The sequence below is a fragment of the Mesoplodon mirus genome (assembly GCF_964341445.2).
Source record: "Mesoplodon mirus genome assembly, chromosome: 13".
Classification (NCBI taxonomy): domain Eukaryota; kingdom Metazoa; phylum Chordata; class Mammalia; order Artiodactyla; family Ziphiidae; genus Mesoplodon; species Mesoplodon mirus.
The window spans coordinates 73,493,726-73,518,109 of record NC_138989.1 but is presented as its reverse complement, the minus strand read 5'-3'; the positions used below and the strand labels follow the sequence as shown (position 1 = coordinate 73,518,109).

The window sequence follows — 24,384 nt, the reverse complement described above, 5'->3', positions numbered from 1 at the left end:
TGGAATTCTGAGCCACTGAAAACATAGTTGAGATAGGTTTTGAAAACACCTGGGAACTTGTGCTTCTGGCATCACCGTGAAGGTGAATGAACTCAGATGCCCCCGGGATCCGAGGGGAGAGGCCGGCAGGCAGGCTACGAGCCCACCTGTACAACGAGAAGCCCTGGACGTTGCTAGAGCATTAAATCATCATTAACTCAAAACACACAGGAGGGAAATCACAAGGCGTAACGGACTCCTGCCAAGGTGAGAAGAGTGACAGCTCCTGAAAATCGATTTGGAAACGCCCTCAGAAGTACAGGCTGATGGACCGCCTCGAACGAACTACAAAAAATCAGAACAACCCTCCCGCCCCAACGCGACCTTCATAACCCCCAAAGTCTTATCAACTGCCTCTAAGATGCTGTCAGTAAGTACACAGGGCTCCCCATACCCACCGAACAAACCACTTCAGAATAAAACTCTTATATTCCTCAAGTAACAAATTCCCATCATTCTGTTCCTGCCTTCATTTGATATCTTTAAGTTATAGTCCACGGTGATAAAGAGAATGTCCTAAATGTGGTGTTTTCTAAAATCAACATTTAGTTGCACTACAAGACTCCCCCCACAGGCAAAAAAAAGCCTTTTTAAATTAAAAAAAAAAAAAACCTGCAACAACTGTACATGAGAGTCATTCCCACTGCTTTTCTCCTGTCTGAATAGAAAGCATTTCCTTTTCCTGTCTTCTTAAAAATTTCACCATCATCTTCCTCAAATTCCCATGGGAATGAAAGTTCACCTCTTCCTCACAAACATTTAGAAAAGGCGGGGGGGGGGGGAGAGGGAGGCACTACCACATAAGTCCTTTAAACTCCCTCTTATAGTTTAGTTGCTTGCTTTTTCTTCGATGGGCACCATCTAACTTGAACACATGTAAACAACATACTTCACAATGTGAAATAAAGAATAACTCGGATTTGACTACAGGCTTGGCTCCTTCACCTTGCTGATACCTTTCCGTCGACATTAGGAACACTTTTTTGAACGTAACCTGGCTCGCTAATATAAAGGTGTGACCTGCACTCCAATCCATTTTAGCAACACACAGACATACACTAACTAGTTAACAGTTTATGAATCATCATCAAATGAGACAGTAAAGAAACAAACATCGCGCGTTAATCTAACGCATATCCATACGTATGAGTAGTGAGGGTGGGAAAATGATAAGAAAACCTAAAAGGAAACCAGTTGAAGATGTTCTGGGCTTAAACTTTTGCTCCGTCCAATCAAAAATAACAATAACAATAATAATAAATGCATTTAGAATAAGTCATGTAAGTCAAACATTAAGGGGAAGAAAGATTTCTATCACTACCAACCAAAGCTTCAGATATAAACCATACATCATTCTCCAAGCAAACCATTTCATGACCTAAGATGTTATTTCATCTGAGGCCAAGTACAGCTGGTGTCTCCCTCTTCTCCAGTGAGACTGTTAAGTCAGAAATACTCAAAGACAGAGATCCAAAACAAAACAGGAAGAAAAACATAACTGTTTCCTCCCCAACCAGTGACTTCTAATCAGAGAACGACATTCACAGAACTTAAGTGGTCGACATTCTCCATTACTTCCAAAAAGAAAACAAGAGTTATCCATTGTGCTCTCATCTTTGGAATCAAAAGTGTACGTTTCTCTAAATAGCCAAGACAGAGATAAGAAAGCTGAGAGCAGAGAATCAGGAGAATTCAGACCGCAGTTCTTTTCAAGTTTCATTTGTGGCTGCCCTCCTGTCTATGTATACGGAGAGCAAAGCTGATCAACTACAGCGAACTCTGAACACCAGAAAGAAGTAATTTACAAAGGGAAATCTTGGGCTAGAATAATGCCACCGATACAAAAAGTACTACATCAAAAGCAAACTCTGTGCCAACAGGAGATGTTATGCATTCATATAATAAAAGCAGACAGTGGAGTCTTTGTCCTTACCTATAGCTGTCCTCAAGGCTCATGAAAAGCAAGCCACCTCTCCTGCCGGAAAGCGTCTGGGGGGCTCGCGCTGCAGTCACCGTTGGGACTCTACCTCCACGACCCTTGGGCTCCCAGCCCCAGCTTCCCTCCCGGTTTTGAAGTGCTGCCCACTCACACCTCTGCTGATCCTCGGGAACCACCACCAGCAAAAGTTTTTACACAACTGACGAAGAATGCCCCGAGCTGGCTACTTATAATGATGATTCATTTCAACGACAGCTAGAAAGAAATACTTGTTGGTGGAAAAGGAGTTAAGTCAACTCCACCCCTACCGTAAGGATTAAGTAACTCCATGCAGCTCAGCAATTAGCTTAAACAGCCTCCAGGTGCCCTAATGTGAGGTTCCCTGCAGCGCTGCTTCTCCCAGTGGCAGTTCTCAGTGGGCAGGGAAAGGAACCCAGGGCTACCAAACAGGATGGGCAATAACCAGCGTGCACACGGTTTCGTGAATAACTGTAACTTGGGCTAGACCGTTTAGAGCTGCTCATTTAAAGCTGTTTCCGAGTTTTCTGGGAAGACAGGCGGTAGAGGTCTGTCCTTCACCTTTTACAGTGAACTCGGCTTCTCTCCAGTTCCTGCGTGGGAGGCTGCACAGCAGCACAACCTGCTGCCAGCCCTACCCTGCCCGCCAAGAACTTAAAGTCTTCGTGGGGGAGGGGGGGAAAGCAGGGCAGAATAAAGGTAACTATGATGCAAACGACAACACCCAACAGAACTGACAGGCTGGGGGCATTTGGTGTCGTGAGAGACAGCACTGCTCTGTAAATCCACCTTCTCTGGTGTGCAGGCCCATTTTCAGATGCACTCGTTGGGTGCCCTGCGGTATAGGTCAAGGTCAGAGTGAGGTCGTCGGAGCTCACCTGGATACTCTTCAGCACTGTGTCCTCCTTAAGGGGTACAGCTCAGCCACCTGACCACCCTTTACTGAACTCCCGAGGCCAAGTAAGACGTGTCTTCTTTCCTTGGCTAGTGACCGGCACCAGTTACACCTCTTGGCTCTTACTTGACGCAAGTCAACTCCCACTCTACAACCCCAGCAGGTGCGGCTGCAACAGGAAGTGCTCCCACTTGTAGCAAAAAAGCTAACCTTCCACATGAACCCACACGTTCCTGGCATGTCAGTTGAGAAACGATAATCTAGACTTTCAAGTTCCCACAGGTGTTGGAAGGCTGGGATTCCCAGAGATGCTGGGACAACAAAACAGGTCACCAGGGGAGCCAGTGACCTCTAGTGGCTGGAAGGACCACTGAAGGCTTACTGGAGAAAGTCCACACCTGGTCATCCAGAAACCCTGTCCCCAAACACACCCTCAGAGACGCAGGCAGACAGGTCCAACCATTTTCTGTAGAACTTTCTAAACAACGAGAGAAATACCCCGGGTTTTTAGCACTGAGCAGGTGAGGACACACAAGTGCAAAACAGTGTAATTTCAGAGCAGGAACTCTACCTTCCTTGACCAAAATTAGTATCTAAAATTATAAAATTAAGAGGTTTTACATTCACACACTGACTGGGAGGTTAAAAAAAAAATAAGAACCACAATACAGTATACAAAAATATACCTAAGCAAGCTGAATAACAATTTTCCTGATGCCTTAAAGATAAAAGGCACCTATACTTCCCATGAAATATTACCCAACTGTTATGGGCTGAACCGTCCACCCACAAATTCTTATACTGAAGTCCTAACCCCAGTACCTCAGAATGTGACTATGTTTGGAGGCTCTAAAGAGATAACTGAGCTAAAATGAGGTCATGGGCATGGGTCCTGACCCAGTGTGACTGGTGTCCTTATAACAAAAAACTTGGGCAGAGAGGTACAGCAGGAAGACAACGTGAAGGGACAGGGAAGAGACAAGGCGGCCATCTGCAAGCCAAGGAGAGAGACCTCAGAGCCAACCAACCCTGCTGACACCTTGATCGCAGACTTTCAGCCTCCAGAACAGTGAGACAATACATTTCTATTGTTTAAAGCCACTCAGCCCGTGGCACTTTGTTATGGCAGCAATCAGCAATGATGATTGCATTCCAAGTATTCATACAAAAAAATGAAGACAGAATTCAGATTTCTGATTAACGACCATTCTCCTTTTAGTGTGTTTACTCCCTCCCCGTCCACAGAGGCTCTGCCTTGAAAAATGCGTAGAAAAACCTTATTCTGGACGAAGGGGGTAAAAAGCCTACACACCCTTCAGACTCCACTCTTGCCTCCTCGATTTACAGTCAGGCTCACCGACGAAGCGGTCTCCATCCACATCTTACTTGTCAGCTTCTGCCCAATCTCCACTGACAACGCAACCAAACCTCGGCAACTACAGTCCTAGCACTGACGTAGGAAAGGCTAACAATGAAGGAAATGCTAGAAGTCTCTTTAGTTCAAGTCCCTCTGTCTACAGAAGGAAGTGAGGACCCAGCCAGAGCAGCACCAGGATCTCGGAATAAACGCTAAAGCAGATTCAACCCAGACGCGCAGTCCTAATCCAGTGTTACTAGCCCTGCTTCTGCTATGCTATTCACCAAGGATAGCCTGAAACGATCAAATCTCTCCAGTCCCACGAAGAAAAACCACTGCTCCACGGAGCAGCTGTAGTAAAGAGGATGCAGACAAGGATGCAGACGCTGGATGACAAGATGGAGTATGACCAAGGTCAGAGGCTAAGGCTACAGGCTTTCTCAACCTGGGCTCCCCTGACGTTTGGGGTAACTCTCCACTGCAGGAAGCTGCTTTGTGCATCGTAGGATGTTTAACAGCATCCCTGGCCTCTGCACACTAGATGGAAGCTCTCCCCGGTGTGACAGCCAAAAATACCTCTAGACATAGCTAACTAAGTGTGTCCTGGGAGGCAAAGTCATCCCTAGTTGAGAACCACTGGTTTAAAAGGACAGAACTGGGCTTGCCTGGTGGCACAGTGGTTGAGAGTCCGCCTGCCGATGCAGGGGACACGGGTTCGTGCCCCGGTCCGGGAAGATCCCACATGCCGCGGAGCGGCTGGGCCCGTGAGCCATGGCCGCTGGGCCTGCGCGTCCGGAGCCTGTGCTCCGCAACGGAGAGGCCACAACAGTGAGAGGCCCGCGTACCACAAAACAAACAAACAAACAAATAAATAAACAAATAAAAATAAATAAAAGGACAGAACTTTGTGCAGAGCGAAGGAGTTGTGGCCTTGGAGAAAGAAGCAGGGGAAAGTAGCATCTGAGGTGATACGGAGGAACAAAAGGACAAGTGCTGCTGTAGACACACCAGGAAAAAGGAAGAGGGAAGGCAGGGTGTAGTATTTCCCCAACTGAGGGTCTTTTTTGTGTTTTATTGTTTTGTTTTTTCCAAAGAAGCAGAAGACTGGGTCATAAGCTGAGGGTAAGGGGATTAGAGATTGAGTTGGGAATATCCAAGTCTGGGACCACCGGAGAGCAGAAAGGGTGCAGACCTGGGCTGAGGCAAGGCTGTCTAAGGGAAGACAATACCATAAACAGAGTGGCCCCAGCAGGCACAAAACTGAAGGCTCCGACGGCAGTCAGAGGATCCAGGAAGAAGGTGTGGAGGCTGGCTGGATGAACGTAACTGGAGCTCCTCAAGGGTTATGGACACAGTGCCACAGATGTGCTGTAGTTTCCAAGGTCACTGTGGTCAGCAGTGGCGCAGAGTAACCCAGCATCAGCTGAAGCTGAAAACAAGGAAACCAGCTAGAATCTGTTGCAATAGAAAGCCTAAAGACGGAGTATCACTGAAAAAGAAATAAAGAGCCTACTGACGATCTAGAGGGCTAAATAAACTCATCCCCTTTGACTTAATTCCAATCCACAGAATCTTTGCCAAGGAAACAATCAGGGGTGTAAGTTGAGCGTCAAGAAGTTCACTACAAAAATAAAAACACTAAGCAACCTTAATGTCCAACCACAGAGAAAATAAATGACAGATATCTATCTGCTCACGTCCTCAAGGAATATTTTAAGACACGGGAAAACATTCACAGGATAATGTTTAAACATGTGAGCTATAAAACTATATATGACATAGCCCAATTTAGAAACTGTTCATATTTACATGTACACATTTTTAAAGCACCTGAGTCAGTCTCCACCAAAGCAATAGAAGTCATTATGAGATTTCCAAGGTTAACAAAAAATCACGAGAAAATGGGATTGCAGTCTTGGAGAAGGTGGTGCAACAGAAGGAGTGGTCAGAGAGGAAAGGAGGGGAACCAGGACCCAAGAAAGACAAAGGTCAAGGGCTACATAAGGTTAAAGGGGAGTGTGCTGAGCAAATCAGGCCTGTCTGGATTTGATGAACAGGAAGGTGCTGGTATCTTAAGACAGATACGTGACTTTCACAGTGTTGGCAGAATGCAGTTAGCAAAGGGAGTGGAAGGGACAGCAGTCTTTCTCGGAATTCCCCACAGTCCTTATTGACAAGGAGAGGCCACAGAAGGCACACCCGTGAATGACCAGGTGTGGGTCTACCAGAAGTCTGCCAAGAGGAAAGGCTGCTTCCATCCCTTGACGTTTATTTTTTTTTAATTTAAAATTTGAAATAATGTTAAAACTTCATGGCAATTCTTTAATTCTATATTACTTACACAATTAAATGCATAACCTTCATATGGCTCCTAGCACTTCTGATATATTACCCCCAAATTTTGCTCACTATTGCTGACTACACTTAGAAGACTGGGACGGTTTATAAGATGGGATTTTATGAACCACCGCAAAGGGTCACCTTGGATCAGTATGTTCCAATGGAAAGGAGAGGAAATACATAAAAGGTAATTAAATTTTAAGTTCACATAAGCAAAAAGAATTTTTAAAAAGTACGAAGACTGACTTCCTTCAGAACAAGATCTTATTAAGAACAGAAAACCTGAATTTCAGAGTAGCATTCCAAAAACGTCAGAGTTTCTATTTTGTTTGCCTTTTGGTTTTAATCTTAGGAGGATCTGTCAATTACTGAGATCATCTAGAGATTTTTTTTCCCCATAAAAGCCAGTATAAATTTACCCATACTCTGCAGCCTTTGGATATTACTCAGCCATAAAAAGAAACTAAACTGAGTTATTTGTACTGAGGTGGATGGACCTAGAGTCTGTCATACAGAGTGAAGTAAGTCAGAAAGAGAAAAACAAATACCGTATGCTAACACATATATATGGAATCTAAAAAAAAAAAAGGTTCTGAAGAACCTAGGGGCAGGACAGGAATAAAGATGCAGACGTAGAGAATGGACTTGACACGGGGAGGGGGAAGGGTAAGCTGGGACAAAGTGAGAGAGTGGCACTGACATATATACACTACCAAATGTAAAATAGATAGCTAGTGGGAAGCAGCCACATAGCAAAGAGAGATCAGCTTGGTGCTTTGTGACCACCTAGAAGAGTGGGATAGGGAGAGTGGGAGGGAGACGCAAAAGGGAAGGGATACGGGGATATATGTATACGTATAGCTGATTCACTTTGTTTTACAGCAGAAACTAACACAACAATGTAAAGCAATTATACTCCAATAAAGATGTTAAAAAAATAAAAACATGCTTCTAAAAATAACATTACAAGTTTTCATAAAATGTTCACTATAAAATATTTGTTAAAAAGCTTCATTCTAAACAATACTATAGCATTATTCCAAATACATAAACTATTTCCATATGCACATATAAATACAGCCAAAGGACTAGAAGGAAATAAAACAAAATGGTAACCAACGATCTCTCTTGGGCTATTCAGATTACAGGTAGATATTGCTTTATACTTCATCTTTTCCAATGTCTAATTCTTTTATAATCAGGGAAAAAAAGAATTATTTAAAAATTGCTAAGAATATACTATCACTCATTTATAAAGAATGAGTAACCAAATGAAGACTCCAAATGCTGGGGGAAAAAAAAAACCCACCAAGTTTCTGTTTTGTTGAAATCCAGCTACAGTTAGAAGAGAAACTAGGACACTTGGAGGGGGAGGAATAAATTGAACCAAACAAGGATGACATGACACAGGCAAAAATCTTTACATAACACAGGCAAGGTTTGGTGGTTAAAACACAGTCTTGAATTTCCTCACAAGGTCTTAAATCCTCCTAACTTGGATTAGCCTTTTCTTCCAACGCCTTACAAAAAAAGGATAATGTGGGTTTACATGCTTCACAGGTTAATGCTGTAAAGCAAGCATTAACACAATTAATTAACCATTAACACAAGCAATCAAGTTGCTAGTGACTTTATCAAAACATCTGAAAAGAAAATTGGCTCATCAAGAAGGGGAAAGGTCTCTTGAATCTTTAAACATCACTCAGTAAACATCATATCCTGCATCTACTCTGCTCAAGGCATTAGCCAGGACCCAGTGATTTGTATCTTCCAAGCATTTTATAACCTGACAGCTTACAGACACAGATGCCCAATTCACGAAGCGCTTGTGGTTCCTAATGTTCATTATTTTAGGGCAGTTACTCAGGAAACTGAACACATTTTCACATGGAAGCAATACCTCATCCTTTGTGATACGGTCCAGGTCCTTTGTTGTAAAGACCATCTAAATGCAAATGACTCCCCCCAAAACCTATGCAACCCTGATCTCTCTCTTGAGCTCCATTCTCATTTACCATCATCTCCTTCACATGTCCACTCGGAGGGCGAAGAGACCTAATGAGCTTCTGATTCAGCCTCCACATCTGTTCCCAGCTAACCCTTCACATCTCGGTGGCCACCATCCAGCCAGCTGATCAAGCCCACACTTCCTTGATTCTCTTCCTCTGTGTGTCCCTCACACACCAGCCCATTGGCAGGCCCTAAGGACGCAATGGCCAAAAAAAATCCCCAAACATCCCCTTCTCTCCATCCTGGGTGTTAGTTACCACCCAGGTGTTCCAGCCATCCTCTCTCACACAGGCTGCTGCAACCGCCTCCACACTGGCCTCAAGGGCCACTCTTACCTGCAACAGACAGTCACACCAAGCCACTCCCCTGTCTGTCTGGCAGCTCTCTCTGCTGGCTTTCCACAACCTTAGGCATAAAACGCAAATTCCTCACGGTGGCCCACAAAGCCCTTGAGAGCCATGGCTCCCGCCCGCTCCGTTCCTCTCCGAAGCCCCACCGGCCATATTGCCCTTCCTCAATCTCTGAAAAAACTCACTTCCACGTGGGGCCTTGCATCACATTGGCTGTGCCTCTTTCTGAAGGCTCTTCCCCTAGGTGTCCAGGCTGGTTCTCATCTTCCGATTAAGGTGAAGTGACAGTCTTTATGTTGAAAGAAGCATCAACTGGTACCACGCTTTGGGAAAGCAAACTGGTAATACATACCAAAGTACTTAAATCCTAACATTCTTTGATTCAGTAATTCCATTTCCAGGGAGGTATAGAACTTAATCCAGCTTAAAAATTTTTGCACAGATATTCACTGCACCTTTCTTCTTTTATAAGAGAAATGAGAAATTTAAACAGGACAGAAATGATTAAGATATTGCACACTGAGAAACTGGAATGTTGTATACCACATATGGGGATGTTAGGCGACCAAAAAAAGGGCTATAATATCTACCTACATTATGATGCTAATTGTGTAAAAATACACATTCCCTACCAAAAGACAACTAAAAGGAAAATGCCAAAATATTTAGAGTGATGTCCTTTCTGTTGCTGGTAACTTTTTCCTTCTGATTTCTTTTTTCAGATTGAGAAAAATGTGTATGCGTAACTTTCACAATGATAGGGCGAATACCCCTTATTTTTAACAAAGAAATAATGCTGTATAAACAGTTGTTAGCTTTCCAAGAAACCACAGAAAAGGCATATTTAAAAGCACAATGTTAAAATGGAAAGCTTCTATATAAGGTATACAATATTTCAAAAACATGTGTAACATATCACAGATACGGAGTTAAACCCCCTATTCTTCAAAGACTTCTTACAATCAATGAAAAATTAACAACCTTAAGGAAACATGGACTAGGACTGCAAATTAGCACTGAATAAAAGAGGAAATACAAACATATGAAGAGATACTCGACCTCACTGATTAAAGACATAAAATATCTCTACCTTCCATATTGGCAAAGATTAAATGGAGTAACACTGAGGATGGGGAAAACTGGTGCTCTCATCAACTGCTGGAGCCACAGGGAAACTGGGATAATACTTCGGAGGGCAATTCCTCAATATTGTTGAACGTCATACTGTATATGTTCATGTCCTTTCATCCAGAAATTCAACGGTAGGGATTTATTTACAGAAACACGCACACATGGATACATCCATAGACACCACAGAGCTTTTAAAACGTGGTGTTGGATGGCATCACGGATATATTAACTGGGAAGAAAAAAACATACTGCAATCCGGTATCTCTATCATGATCCCATTTTTTGAAAATAGCAGCAGCTAACTTTGATGCATTTGTTACTACAGGACAGGCACTGCTTTAAGCCCTTTAAGAGCATCACTTATTTTAATCTTAACAATAACCTATGGAGATAGGTACTGGTATTATCCCTGCTCTACAGATGAGAAAACTAAGGCTTAGAGAGATTACATAGAAGTTAGTATCCAGATGGCCCTCTGACCGCACATTCCTACCTCCCCCTCTTCCATCCAGACTAAATACCACAAACACAAAAGTTCTGGGGAAGGAGGAAAGACTGCCATCAGTATTTTTTTTTTTCCCACACCACGTGGCTTGCAGGATACCTTAGTTCCCCGACCAGGGATGGAACCCCAGTCCCCTGCAGTGGAAGCGCAGAGTCCTGACCACTGGACCACCAGGGAATTCCCCCAGAAAGACTATCATCAGTTGAACATAAATGGGATGGGTTGAATGGACAGAAAAAAAAATCAGAGCCACAGAGTGCATAGGAGACAGCCAAACTGATGAAAATATTTCTGGGTGCCAGAAATTCAGGAGTCAGTTGATACAAGGGACTGGAGAGACGCTGGGCAACAATCAGGGTGATTAATCACGAAACTTGGCTTCCTCTAGCTTCTATGGTCACTGCCTTCTTAATGCAGGTGAAAGCAGGACAGTGGTCCTAAGTCTGGAAAGTGCAGGTAGCTAAAGAGGGCCAGGAAGGCCATGCAGCAGCCATACGTAAGAGGCCACCTGCGGCAGCCCACCAAGTCCTAGCCGGGGCCTCAACCTGACACACACCAGTGCCAGGCTCCTCAGATGCAAACGGGGCCAACAGGACTCACAAATGCCAAGACCAACAGACAACCCAGAATCGTCAAACATGTGAAGAAAACCAGGCCATGAAACACCAGGGGCACAAGCTTGCATAGGGAGCACGCAAACAGAGTCAGAAAAAGAAGAATTTTAAAGATGCATAATTAATATCCTCATAAAATCCGACAGGGCACCGGGGCATCAAAACAAACACAGGCTGGTATGAGGAAGAAAAAGAATTAGAGGTCTAAGAGAAGGAACCAGGATTTTTAACTTCAGACCGCAGTACGGTTCAGCTTGCCCCACAAGGAAAAATATGAAATGTGGTCAACACTTAACCACAGGTGGGATTTTTTCCCTGCTTCCTCCCAACCCACCGTCATCCACACCAACCTCCACTCAGCCCCTCTTGACTTGGAGAAGGAGTGCTTTCAACGGCTTCCCATTCAATGGCCGCATAATATGACATCGTACAAATGTTCCATAAAGCTAGCCATTTTTCAAGCAATGGGCATTTGTGTTTTCAAATCTTGCCACTATCGTGGTACAATAAACAGCCTTTTACATGTGCCTTTGTTTTTTTAATTTTTTTATTTTTAAAAACATTTTATTTATTTGGTCGTGCTGGGTGTTAGTTGCAGCCGGCGGGCTCCTTAGTTGAAGCATGTAAACTCTTAGTTGTAGCGTGCATGTGGGATCTAGTTCCCTGACCAGGGATAGAACCCGGGCCCCCTGCATTGGAAGCTCGGAGTCTTAACCACTGTGCCACCAGGGAAGTCCCTAGACACTTCTATTTTTAGAAGACAGATAGGTATCCAGGAGAAAGGCTGCTAAGGAGAAATGCTTCATTTCTCCTTAATGTTTGATTTTAATATGCATTACCACTTTACTTTCCAAATAAAGCATGATCATTCACATTTCTGTCACTATTATGAGAATACCACTTCTACTACATCCTTGCTACTAGCAAGAAGTGTTTCTTCTCTCTTTTTTTTTTAAACCAGTCTGATGAGTTTAAAGTAACTTCTACTGTTGTTTTAATCTGCAGTTCCCTAGCAAATATGGATTGCTTTTCACAGCTTCCTGGCTGTCTGCAGTTGCTCTCCGGGAATCGCATGTTTATATTGTTTGTCCATTTTCCCCAAGTCGTGTTTGTCTTGCTAATTCACAACAGTTATAGACAGTAACCCCTTGCCTGTCATACCTGTTATACATTCCCCTCCCAACTGTCTAGCTTGCAGGTACTGTCTTGCTTAAGAAGTTCTCCCTCATTCCAAGATCATACAAGTCGTTTCTTATATTTCCTTGTAAATTTGAATTGCTTGTTTACATTTAAGGTTTTGAAGATTCTGTAATTTGTGTCTGATTACACTATAAGATAGAGGCCCAGCTCCCCCCACTCCATAAAGAGACGACTGTGCCAACACCATTGAATAACTCGTGCATTCTTTCCTCAACAGTATTGAACTGTCTATCTTATTATGGATTAACTTCTCTTGCTTACGGATACACAGTGTCCTGGATCCTCTGCTGTGTCCCACTGGACCATTTATGTAATCCTGTACCAATAACACACTGATCTGATCACAGACTTTCTTATTAGCATATTGTGGTCACTTGTCAACCAAGTTTGCCCCCCCTTCGCTGGTTTTATTTTCCATATTTGCATGTGTTCTTCACAGGTATTATGCATTTATTTTTCTACATACACTTTAGGATTATTTCATTTAGTTAAAAAAAAAAAGAAAAACAGGAAAAACTTACTGCTTTGGAAACTCTAAAGGGAATGGCAATAAATGTATTAATTTGGGGATAACTGATGTATATATGGTACATATTTTTATTTCAAATCCTTCACTGAAAAGGATATAAGCACCATTCTTGGTCAATTTCTTCCTAGGTTATTTGCTGCTATTGGGAAAAGAAAAGCTTAACTTCCATTTCCAGGTGCTTGTTTTCAAAACAGAAAAACGATCAATTTTAGAGACTTATTTTTATCCAGCTACCATGACAATTTTTCCAATTGACTTTAGATTTTTTTCCCACCATAGGCTCTTGCATTTTCTAGACATGCAAACATTTCACTGTCTTACAACATTTACTAGAACCTCTAAGACAATGTCAAATAATTGTAAAAGCAGACATCCTTTTATAATTCCTAATTTTAACTGAAACAGTGCTTTTTGCCTTGTAGAAAATATCTATCGTTGGTTGGTTTTGGGGGGGGGTAATAAATAGCCTTTAAGTAATTTATTTTTATTCCTATTGGTTTTACTTATTTATTTGTTTGTTTATTTTTGGCTGCGTTGAGTCTTCGTTGCTATGCACGGACGGGCTTTCTCTAGTTGCGGCGAGTGGGGGCTACTCTTCATTGTGGTGCGCAGGCTTCTCTTTGTGGTGGCTTCTCTTGTGCAGAACGGGCTCTAGGTGTGCACAGGCTTCAGTAGTTGTGGCACGTGGGCTCAGCATTTGTGGTTCGCGGGCTCACGAGTTGTGGCTCGCAGGCTCTAGAGCGCAGGCTCAGTAGTTGTGGTGCACGGGCTTAGTTGCTCCGCAGCATTTTGGATTTTCCCGGACCAGGGCTCGAACCCATGTCCCCTGCATTGGCAGGCAGATTCTTAACCACTGTGCCACCAGGGAAGCCCTTCCTATTGGTTTTTTAGATTATAATATATTAGGAATGGCTGCTTAAGTTATCAAGTGGCTCTCAGCCTCTACTGACCTGGTCATAAACTCTCTCCTTTAAAATGCTGGGGTACAAAAGTGGATGATGGTGATAAGCATTCTTAACACTTAATCATACTAGCATTATTGGGATACACTATTGAGTCTATTTGTCAATAAATTATTTTGAATTTTTGCATTTGCTTTCATAAATATTGGTCTGTAACATTTTCTGTTTTTTAAAGGTCAGATAAAACTCAGCTCGAAACCCATGGAATCCTAGTGCCTTTTTCAATAGTAATTTTAACTACCTTTCCTACCTCTTCTATATTAATTGGTCTTTTCACATCTTCCATGCTTCTTGAATCAATTCTGGTAATTTGTATTTTACTGAGAAGTCAACTCGACATTTTCAAATGTGTTTCCAGAGGGCTACATGTAGCGTTTTCCTATACAGTCAATTAATCCCTCCTGTGTCTCCCTTCTCATGCCTGTTAGCTATATTTGCCTTCCCTTTACCTCAGTTAGGATGATGGGAGTTTAGTGTATTGGTCCTTTCAAATAAGCAGCTACTGGATTTACTTATCCTTTAAAATCTTAACTTCTCTTTTATTAATTCTAACTTTTATCTTTGTCACCTCTTAATTCTTCCTTCCTAGTTCTGCATTTTTGGTTTTTTAGTTGGGATTCTTTCCCCCAAATTTCCTATGATGCATATTCTTTTATTCTTCGTCTTCTTTAATAATGAAGGTAGCTTTCCCTTTCTAGGTGACATGTTCTACAATATTTAGAACATTCATGAAGAACAAGAAAGAAAAATAGCTAAGATGAAAATTTTAAGAGCCATAGTACAAGCAGGCAATGGAACGAATCCACTAGTTGACATTTGACGAGCAGAGGGTTAATAAACCAGTGAAGGAAGAGGAAGCATCATCACCATTTCCTTAACAGAGGCCAAGTTTAAACAAAATTCTATCATCTCCCTTACCGGCAGGTTTTCACCCTGCATTTCACATTTTGGGGAAAGTGATTTGATTCATATACAGGTTTTTTTTTTTTTTAAATTACGACCAGAATAAACGTTGCAGTCAGTATACATTTAGCCTAATACTAAAACTTCTATCTGTAGTCAGAACAATGTTCCAAATCTAGGGCACCACAAGATCCTGAATCAACAAAGATTTGTCATGATAGCAAACTTGAGTAATGCAAGAATGCGGCCTAACACATTTGAGCTGCATCTTCAGGACAGGTTGATACAAAACTCTCAGGTGATCAGAGCTAATTATTCACAACACACTCTGTGCCCAGGTTCAGCAATGTAAGAAGCGAACTGTCTTTGTGACTGCTTCAGACAGCAACTCTTAAAAATCAATGCCGAAGGCACAGAGAAAGTGTCTGCTTATCCCAGGGTGAGCAGCTCTGACCTAATTAGAAAACTGTCTGAGGCCAGAAGCAAAGCAGCTACCATTTCCTTAATCGTCACTACAGGGAACTTTAGAAGACTTACAAGGTCCCAACATGGCTGGGGGAACTTGAAGATGACACTCAGATAAAACCACATTCATTTATGCTCTACTAATTCAAAATTATTTTTATGATCTGGAAAGAGTTTGGACTCATGTTTCCGTTTTTAGACCCTAGGACAACAGGCAGAGAAGGAGGCTCAACCTACTTATGGGAACAAATTTTAGAAGCTCTGACTCGTGTAAACGACCAATGTGCTAATAATTTATCTGTTGGTTAAAGCAAATACTTCTATTTGGGTTGCTACCCCTAAGTCCTGGTAAGGACCAAAACCCAAAAGAAGTTTTTAACATGTTCTCTGTTTAATTTTTTTCTTTGTTCCTAGATGTTTTCCCCAGTGAATCCCAGTAAATAAAACGTTACTATTAAAGCCCCATTAGAACAGGAACTCTTTGGTAACAGGAACCATTTAATGTTCCCGAGGGTCTCTGAAACCAGTGAGGAAATAATATATCCCTTCCCTATGCACTGCTTTCAGGGAACGGACCACAATTTCACCGCATATAACAACCTGTCTAAGCGATCTGCATATCCTGATGAACAGCCAGGTGTCAAGACACCAGTGCCTGTATGAGTACAGAGGCAAAGTCAAGGGTGTGCCTGGGTCCCTGAGAATATTACAGGGGGGTTGGCATGGGAACCACTGCTACTAAGTCTCAGATGTGTTAAAAAGGTGCAGTAGGGACTTCCCCGGTGGCGCAGTGGTTAAGAATCCGCCTGCCAATGCAGGGCACACGGGTTCGATCCCTGGTCTGGGAAGATCCCACATGCCGCGGAGCAACTAAGCCCACGCGCCACAACTACTGAGCCTGTGCCCTAGAGCCCGCGAGCCGCACCTACTGAGCCCACGTGCCACAACTACTGAAGCCTGTGCGCCTAGAGCCCTGCTCTTCAACAAGAGAAGCCACCGCAGTGAGAAGCCCACTCTAGAGAAAGCCCATGAACAGCAATGAAGACCCAACACAGCCATAAATAAACAAAGAAACAAATAAATAAATAAATAAAAAGTGCAGTAGGTCTTGGGGGCCCTAAGCTATCAAGTCTACATACCTGTCCTGTATGCACATAACCTTGCCTGCCTTAACCCATCCTTCAGGAGGGGATACTACTCCGGAACTATCAGTCATAGGTTCATATTTAAGGCCCAGTACTGGCTATAATCAAGCAATTGTTTTCAGTTCTCCAGAAAAAAAATCTTTAAAATGAGGTCTTTGGTTGGCTGGCTCTTTTCTGCACGGCATTCTGGTTTTCATCGGTCAAAAGGAAATGGAGTAATCTGTGTTTGCCAAAGTTCAATGGCAACCAGCTACTTGTGGTCAAGGAATAATCTGGCTGAGCGTGTTGGAATTTCCAGATATTCTCGTATTATCTTTTGAAGTACTTAAAATTCACTTTCTGGCGGAAATAGTTCTGTTTCTATTCTTAGCAAACAATTAAATGCTAAAGCTTAAAAAGAAGAGAGGAGACAACAGAGCTAGAGTGTATTTTCATAGGGCAAAGGGCAAGAGGGAAGAAAGGCACTTGGAGGGGCTTTTTCTTGGGCAGGGAGGGGTGGGAGGACTGTATTTGAGGGTCACCCCATCCTCCCATCCCATCAATGGGTACCGTGGTGATGATGTACGAGGTGCCCATGTGGGAACGTGACTGCTTCCTGCAGGCTTGTTAGTGCTGCTGCACGTGCCGGATGAGGTCAAGGAGAGACGGACCCCCCACCCCAAGGCTTCCCCACAAACATATACACCCGTAACGCCTCCACACTAGCCAGCAGTTCTCCTGTCGCTTCAGTGGTATAGCCTGTCCCCTTGCCTCTACTCTCACTGTCCTCTCTCCACTTTTTGGTATTATTTCTCCCACAAATCTTAAACCATAACACCAGCTCTCCACTCTGGAATTACTCCGTCAGGCAGAGATGGATTCATCCCCTCCTATAAGGACTGAGGTCTGAAGACAGGAGGTTCTGTCCAAGTGGAAAACTTGGTGTAACCTTTAAACTGATTTCACCAAACTCAACTAACCACGCTTATGCTCCAAGTTTCAAGGAATCCCACACTCAGAGCATAGGGGAGCATCATTGATTCCTCTGAGAATCGCCCTATTTCAATTATGAGTAATGAAAAGAATTCCTCATAATTCTTCATACAGAAGTTGGTATGGGAACTGGGGCTCACCAAGTGAGCTGGGCTCAGACACACAGGAGGAGGAGGACCTGGGGCGTAGCCTGAAGAATAGCACAGAGGAAAAGAAACGCAGGACGTACACAGGGAACGCAGGCCACTCAAGGACAGGGTGAGTGGAAAAGGAAGTGAGAGGGGAATTGGGCTGGACCAGAACTACATTCTACCTGAACACCAGGAAAAGGATATGGGACGTTTTTTTGCAATAATTTTCTTTCTTTTCTGAATTACTGGTGGCTTCCATTATATTCTTCTAAGTCTTCAACTAATGACTAATGCAAAGCCCTGAAATTTCAAGATTTTACTTCCCACGTTGTTTTCTATTCTCATTCGACACCAATTAACGTAATCTTCTCGTTTCCTTCTCCCAGCTGACAAATGCCACAGTGCCTGTAACAGCGGCTCCTCTCCGGTCTCTCCCCGTTCCTCTCTTACACACACCCCTCCTTCTACGCAAAATAACCCAAAGCTACTTATGACGATAAAACAAACTTTCAAATATTTTTACCAAAAACACTTTTCCTAAATACAACTTCCATCATTTTGAGAAAGGCCAAATATCTTTGCCAGATGACTGCATTTATCTTTCTTTAATCGCTGTTATTCCTCTGGCCATTTGTGAACATAACAGATTACCAGAAGGGTTAGTTAGCTCAGTGTTTTAAGTACTAGCTAGATGCTGGTGACCATAAAACCACCTTAGTTCACTAGCAGTTAAAGAGGACTAATGATCTAACTAGCAGAAAGCACAAATGGGTCATAGTGAATGAGGATACCTACCACTGATTCTATGTTACTTACTATACTGGATCTTAGATCATCTTAGAGTATCTTGAGATTACTCATAAGATAATACTTATTCAAATAGTTTAACTCTCAACCCAAACATCTTGTATTGAAGAGCTCATGGGCTATTGGATATTTGCATCTGATACACATTCTACTTGATATAATGATGAGTTCCTCTCCTACTTTTTATTTTTTAATCTATTTTTTCTTTTCTTTCTTCATTGTACTCTGTCAGATTTTACAGTTGGAGAGTTTCATTTCATCTCACAAACTATTTGAATTTGATCTCCTTTCTAGTGTTTTAGTAACTTCTTCTTCAAATTTTATATAACTGACTCTCACAAAGATGTACAATACTCACGAAACCTTTTATGTGATGAATGTTTAATGCTATCAGCATTATGGAAATTCTTAACCTAATTTTCAAAACACTAGCTAAAGCTCAGAAACATGCAATTCTCATACATCACAACCTGTCAGTCAACATAATGTCAAATATCGTAACAAGAGTAACTTTCATCTATTTAGATGCCTATTCATTTACTTGGCTAGAGTGATCCCAAGATACCTTGCCCAGTGAAGATTTTAAGGTTTCTATTAGTCTAAGTATCTAGAAGTCAAAGGACTTAATCCTCTCTGTATTCCAGATAATCACCTGTCACACCAAAAGCAAAAAAACGCTTGTGAAAAAAGTGAATCATCCTGAACTATTTCATAAATGTATTAGTACCTAAAAAGCGGAGTGCGGGTGTTAATAAGGTCAACTAGGCCTTTGAATTCAAAAAAGGTTGAATTTTTTTTTAAATTAAAAGTCATTCTTTGACACTGGTTATTGTCTGTGACTAGAAGCAATGACTTTTTTTTTTTTCACAGCAGCTGACTTGAACTGGATTCACCTAAACCAGGATAAAATTTACGAGTACAAATTTTAAAATACTGAAAAATTTCCTTTAATTATGCCCTTATAAACTGCAGTACATAGTTGTTATTTTTCAAATGCTACAAGATTTTAGGGTCTGATTCACTATCCCCTCAGACAGTCTGGCAAGACTTAATTTATCTGAGAGATCAACTACTAAATGGAGAATTTCATTTAATTATATAAAAAGTAAAAAGAATTTGAAAAATGTTTTTACCAGTCATAGTTATTTTAACATTTACTAATTTGAGTGCAGCTGACAGTTTAGAAAAAAAGATCATCTGTTTCTTAGTATAAAAAGCTGCCTTAAAAAAAAACTTATTCTTGTACATTTACCAACACTGCGTATTATTATATTAAAATCTTTCCTCCAGTGTACTAAACCTCAGCACTGAATCCAGATAAATTATTACTTCCACTTTCCAAAAACTGACCTTCCAAAACTCAAATGTAAGAGAGACTGGAAATAGTGAATCCAACAGTAGAAGGATCTTATTTTTATTGAGACAATGATTTCACCACTTGTAGTCACTGTAGCTGCCAACTCAGTTTGTGGATAATTTAAGGAGTAATTTCCAATTAAGTGTATCAAGTATGCATTGAGGCCAAATATCAGTTATAGTTATAGGTATGGATATAGATACACACACCCCATAGCAGTAGTAAAGTGAAGAAACGGAACTAATATTCGTAACAGTAACAATAAAAATAATGGAACACTTACATAATAGCAAGCATTTTAAAGCCCTTAACATCAGTGTTGATCAGATGCACACTAAACTCAATAAATACACAAATTAGCAGGAAGAGAGGCATGAAACAAAAGTAAGAGCAGTTTCCTGACATGAGGAGCATGAGAGAACAGAGGTAAATCCAGAAGGACAAAGGTTGCATGTGAAGGGGAAATGGAAGCTGAATAACCAGAAAAGACCCCGCCCCTGAAGAGATCAATGCTGAACCCCTTATGGGGGACGGGGTGGGGTGGTCAGTGTAGGGCAGAGACAGGCAGATGCAAGGGGTGCATCAGGAGGAGGGGGTGAGTCCACTTGTTAGAAATGACCTGTACCATCCCTGTTGATAAACCACACCTGTGTCTGAAGGCAGCTACCACATCAGCATTCTCAAACTTGACTGTTAGTCAATCCAATTAAAAGTAGACTCTAGGGCTTCCCTCGTGGCGCAGTGGTTGAGAGGCCGCCTGCCAACACAGGGGACACCGGTTCGTGCCCCGGTCCGGGAAGATCCCACACGCCGTGGAAAGGCTGGGCCCGTGAGCCATGGCCGCTGAGCCTGCGCATCCGGAGCCTGTGCTCCGCAATGGGAGAGGCCACAACAGTGAGAGGCCCGCGTACAGCATTAAAAAAAAAAAAAAAAAAGTAGACTCTGATTCAGTACATCTGGGACAGGGCCCGAGATTCTGCATCTCTAGCAAGCTCCCCAGTGATGCTGCTGGTCTGTGGACCAAGCTTTGAGGAACACTGCCTCCAAGGACAGCCTGGCCAATGGAGGGCAGAGAGGAGGAGGGGGAGGCACAGGAGAGCTGGGCTCAAAGCTCTCCCCTTGCTTTCTGGGTCTCTGGTTCTTTATCTATTAACACAAGGAAGATGGGCCCATCCCCAAGGTCTCTTTCTAGCTTTAAAAACTTGGAGCAGGAAGGGAGGTTTATAGCCTGAAGAGCTTCACCTGTTAAATCTGGTCTCAAAGGGGAGGCCAGAGCTGGAGGGGATGAAGGGCTGTTGAGGAGCTATCCTTCTACAAGACGAAAGGAATTTATGTACTTGCTTGCCTCTTTCGTCTTATCCCCTTATCCCTACTGGAATGTTTAGACAAAAATACAGAATGACGTGCACACAAGGCTATTTATTGCAAAACAATGGACAAGTCTAGGAACAACCCGAATGTCCATCAGTAGGGGACTGACTGCATAAGCTCTGGTACATCCATATGAGGGCGTACAAACACAGCTGGGAAAAACACAGGAAGTTCTCTATATACTGAGTGAGCTCTAGGATACACTTCTAAGTTAAAAAGTAAATAAATTAGGGTTCAGAACAGTATATATATTCTGCTACTTTCTGAGTACTAAGGAATACAAAATATACTCATATATTTGCTTACATTTCCAAAAAGGACAATGGAGGGACAACCCCAAATCTAACAAAAAATGGTTACCTGTAGGGGGATAGGGATGGAAGGTTGACTTAATACAACTAATATTATAGTTATGACTCAGTCAATTAAAAAAGAAAATTAAATTTAGAAAAAAACAAAGTGGAACAAATAAAACCAACAATGTATCAAGTTGGTGGTGCAATCATACAGAGAAATATTATTTTACTTGCCTTTGAAACATGTTTTTAATCCTACATCCCTAATGGGATATAATGCTAAGGTTAAAAGAATTGCAAAGAAATATTAAACTGCATTCCATAGCAATAAAAATGGCAAAGTGTTAATAACTGTTAAAGTTGGGTGATGGGATTTCATTATGCTGTTTGCCATCATGTAATTTTCTCCATTATTGTATATGTTTGAATAATTTTTTAAAAATCAACTTTCTAAGTAACCTTCTTTATCCAACATTATTAACACATGCACACCAAGCAAGAACGAGAGAGAGCATGGGTTGGCACCAAAGCCAACCTTTGTCCACCAAAGTGAATGTCAACGTTCTTAATATGACCTCTACCTACAAGTGCAGAGGGAGGCTGCCTCTTACTATTGTATAAAGTAACATATTCAGCATCTGTACAGATCTTACTTTATGCAAATGTATCTTATCTCATTCTGTTTTCACAACAAAATTGCAGGATGACAATTATGCCCACTTATAGCTGAGGAATTGCCTCAAACGGATTCAAAGTCAAGTCCGTCTATCTCCACAACCAGTGCTTTCTGTACTGTCCCCAGCACCCACACAACAGAGCAGTGGGGTGGTGGCTACCACCTGAGGGCCTGAGGACGCTGCCACCAATTTCAGGCAGAACTTTAAAAATTCATTCTAATTTTTATTTACTCCACAATATACCCATGTTGGGTTTTAACACGAAAATAACATTTTTAGTGACTTATCAAATACAATAATAGACCCACCTACATATTTTATGGCTTGATGAACCCATGATTCCTTACTCCAGTTTTAGAGGCATTGAGTTACATGAGGCTGCAATGAGACAGGGCCATCTGTCACCCAGATGCCTTTGGAGGCCCGGCAAAAAAAGAGGACACGTCCCACTGTCCAACTAAGCACATTGCTGGTAGCATTCCCAGCCAATACTAATTCAATTGGCACCTACAAATACACTTTCTGTTGACGTAATTTTTTAACCTGAAAATTCTGTCTAGTCTTTTAAATATACCACCTAGAAACGAGTCAGTGCAATGGCCGGCAAATTAAAATCACATGATATGGTTTGAAAAGTTGCTCAAACTGATTTGGGCACATTTTGGAAAGGGGCACTTCATGGCTATCCTAAGCAAAAAGCTAAGAGGCAAACAAGGAATTCAACTTTGTAGCGGCAGTCTATCCCAAAGCAAAACGAAACAATAAAATTTACTACTCTATCCTTTAACAAAATGACAGCAATTTTTTAAAGATAAACTTTTAACCTTAGAATGTTTTAGACTTACAGAATTATTGCAAAGGTAGTACACAGAGTTCCCATATATCCCATATCTGGCTTCTCCCATTATTAACAGGTTACATTAGCCTGGTACATTTGTCATAATTAATGAATCAAGGTTAATATATCATCATTAAAGTCCATACTTTATTCCATAATGTCCTGTTGTTCCCTAATGTCCTTTTCCTGTTCCACGATGCAATTTTGGTTTTCTTTCAATTTAAAATTCAACCATAGGAAGGCTATTTAAGCAAATATAATAAATACAAGCATAAAAGACTAAAATGATGCTTCTCAAGGAATGCTAAGCCCAAGAAAAATGCAAATATTGGATGAAATCACCATCAAGACTCAGCTCTTCAACAGACCAATCCTGATCTATAGCTACAGTAACCACCATCTTAAGAGAACCTACATTTATCAAATACATAATGAGTTTCCATGTATGAAAAGTGAGTTGTTATATGAAAAACACCAACCTGCAAGTGAGTTCTAGGTACTAAGACTGGTTCAGTCGTGCTAAGCTGGGTGTCATATAACTCAGGACAACAAATAGCTTCTTGGGGACTGAAATTTACAAAACACTTCTCTGAGTAAGTAAGCCATTGTCCCATTCCTAAGGTTAGTTTAATCTAATTAAGGTATCAAGAAGTAAACACATAAAAAGTTAACCTTGAAGTTTTCAAACAGCAAGGCAGGATGACAACAAAAGATGTCGAAAATGAACACATGACTAATGGAAAGTGAATTCAATAAACAGGCAAAAATTTCCCCTAGAACTGAATTGAGGGAGAAGCCGCATCAGAATGATTCGAAAAGGGAAGTTAATCTTTCTGGGCTAGAGTTTATCTCGAAATACAAGGTATTAGACTAAACTGACTCTTAAGATCCCCTTCTGTATCTAAAATTCCACAATCCTTCCTTATTTCAGTCTCTACAGCGAGGTTAATGCCAGGGATATCCCTATACTGTCACTGGCCACAGAGGGACTCAGACAGCATGACTACACAGGGTCTTCCCCACCAGCTGCCACGGAGTGATTTCCACCACAAATGGAGAGCGCTTTTCCTGCCTGACAATGAAAACTAACCCTCCGTTCAGGTCGTTCATATTAGCAAACTACCAAGCAACTACTAAATAAATTATGTTAAAATAAGACACTGGGCCAATAATTTGAACTTGAAAGAAATGTACTACATTACTGCTATGTTATATAATTCACATGCTCCACTACTTTGTTAATTCAACTGAGCACTTTCGCAAAAATCAAACTTTTACTCTTTATGGGTAAGGCTACTCAGAGCTCTCAGATTTTCCACGGCATTTCTAATTTTGCACATTCCTTAAAGCAAGGTTTGACAACCTTGCCACTGCTGAGGCTGGCTGGATACCTGTTTGTCGTAGAGGGCTGTCCTGTGCACTGCAGAATGTTGAGCAGCATCCCTGGCCTGTCCTCATTCAAGGACAGTCAAGAATGTCTGCAAAACACTGCCAAATGTCCCCTGGGTGGGAGGAGGCCAAATCAACCCTGGC

At 41.8% G+C, this 24,384-nt stretch overlaps 1 protein-coding gene across 3 annotated transcripts in view; it reads right to left on the bottom strand.

The window, feature by feature from the left end:
* NEDD4L (NEDD4 like E3 ubiquitin protein ligase) overlaps nt 1-24,384 on the bottom strand; it is a 355,791-nt gene that overhangs the window by 186,765 nt on the left and 144,642 nt on the right. The window contains exon 1 of one of the 3 annotated variants that reach the window (XM_082641146.1): nt 1,973-2,141. The exons of the other annotated variants lie outside the window; for them this stretch is intronic. Coding sequence (XP_082497272.1) covers nt 1,973-1,995 — 23 coding nt within the window. The 5' untranslated portion in view covers nt 1,996-2,141. Of the gene's footprint in view, nt 1-1,972; nt 2,142-24,384 lie in introns of those variants that run through there. 3 annotated transcript variants of the gene reach the window in all.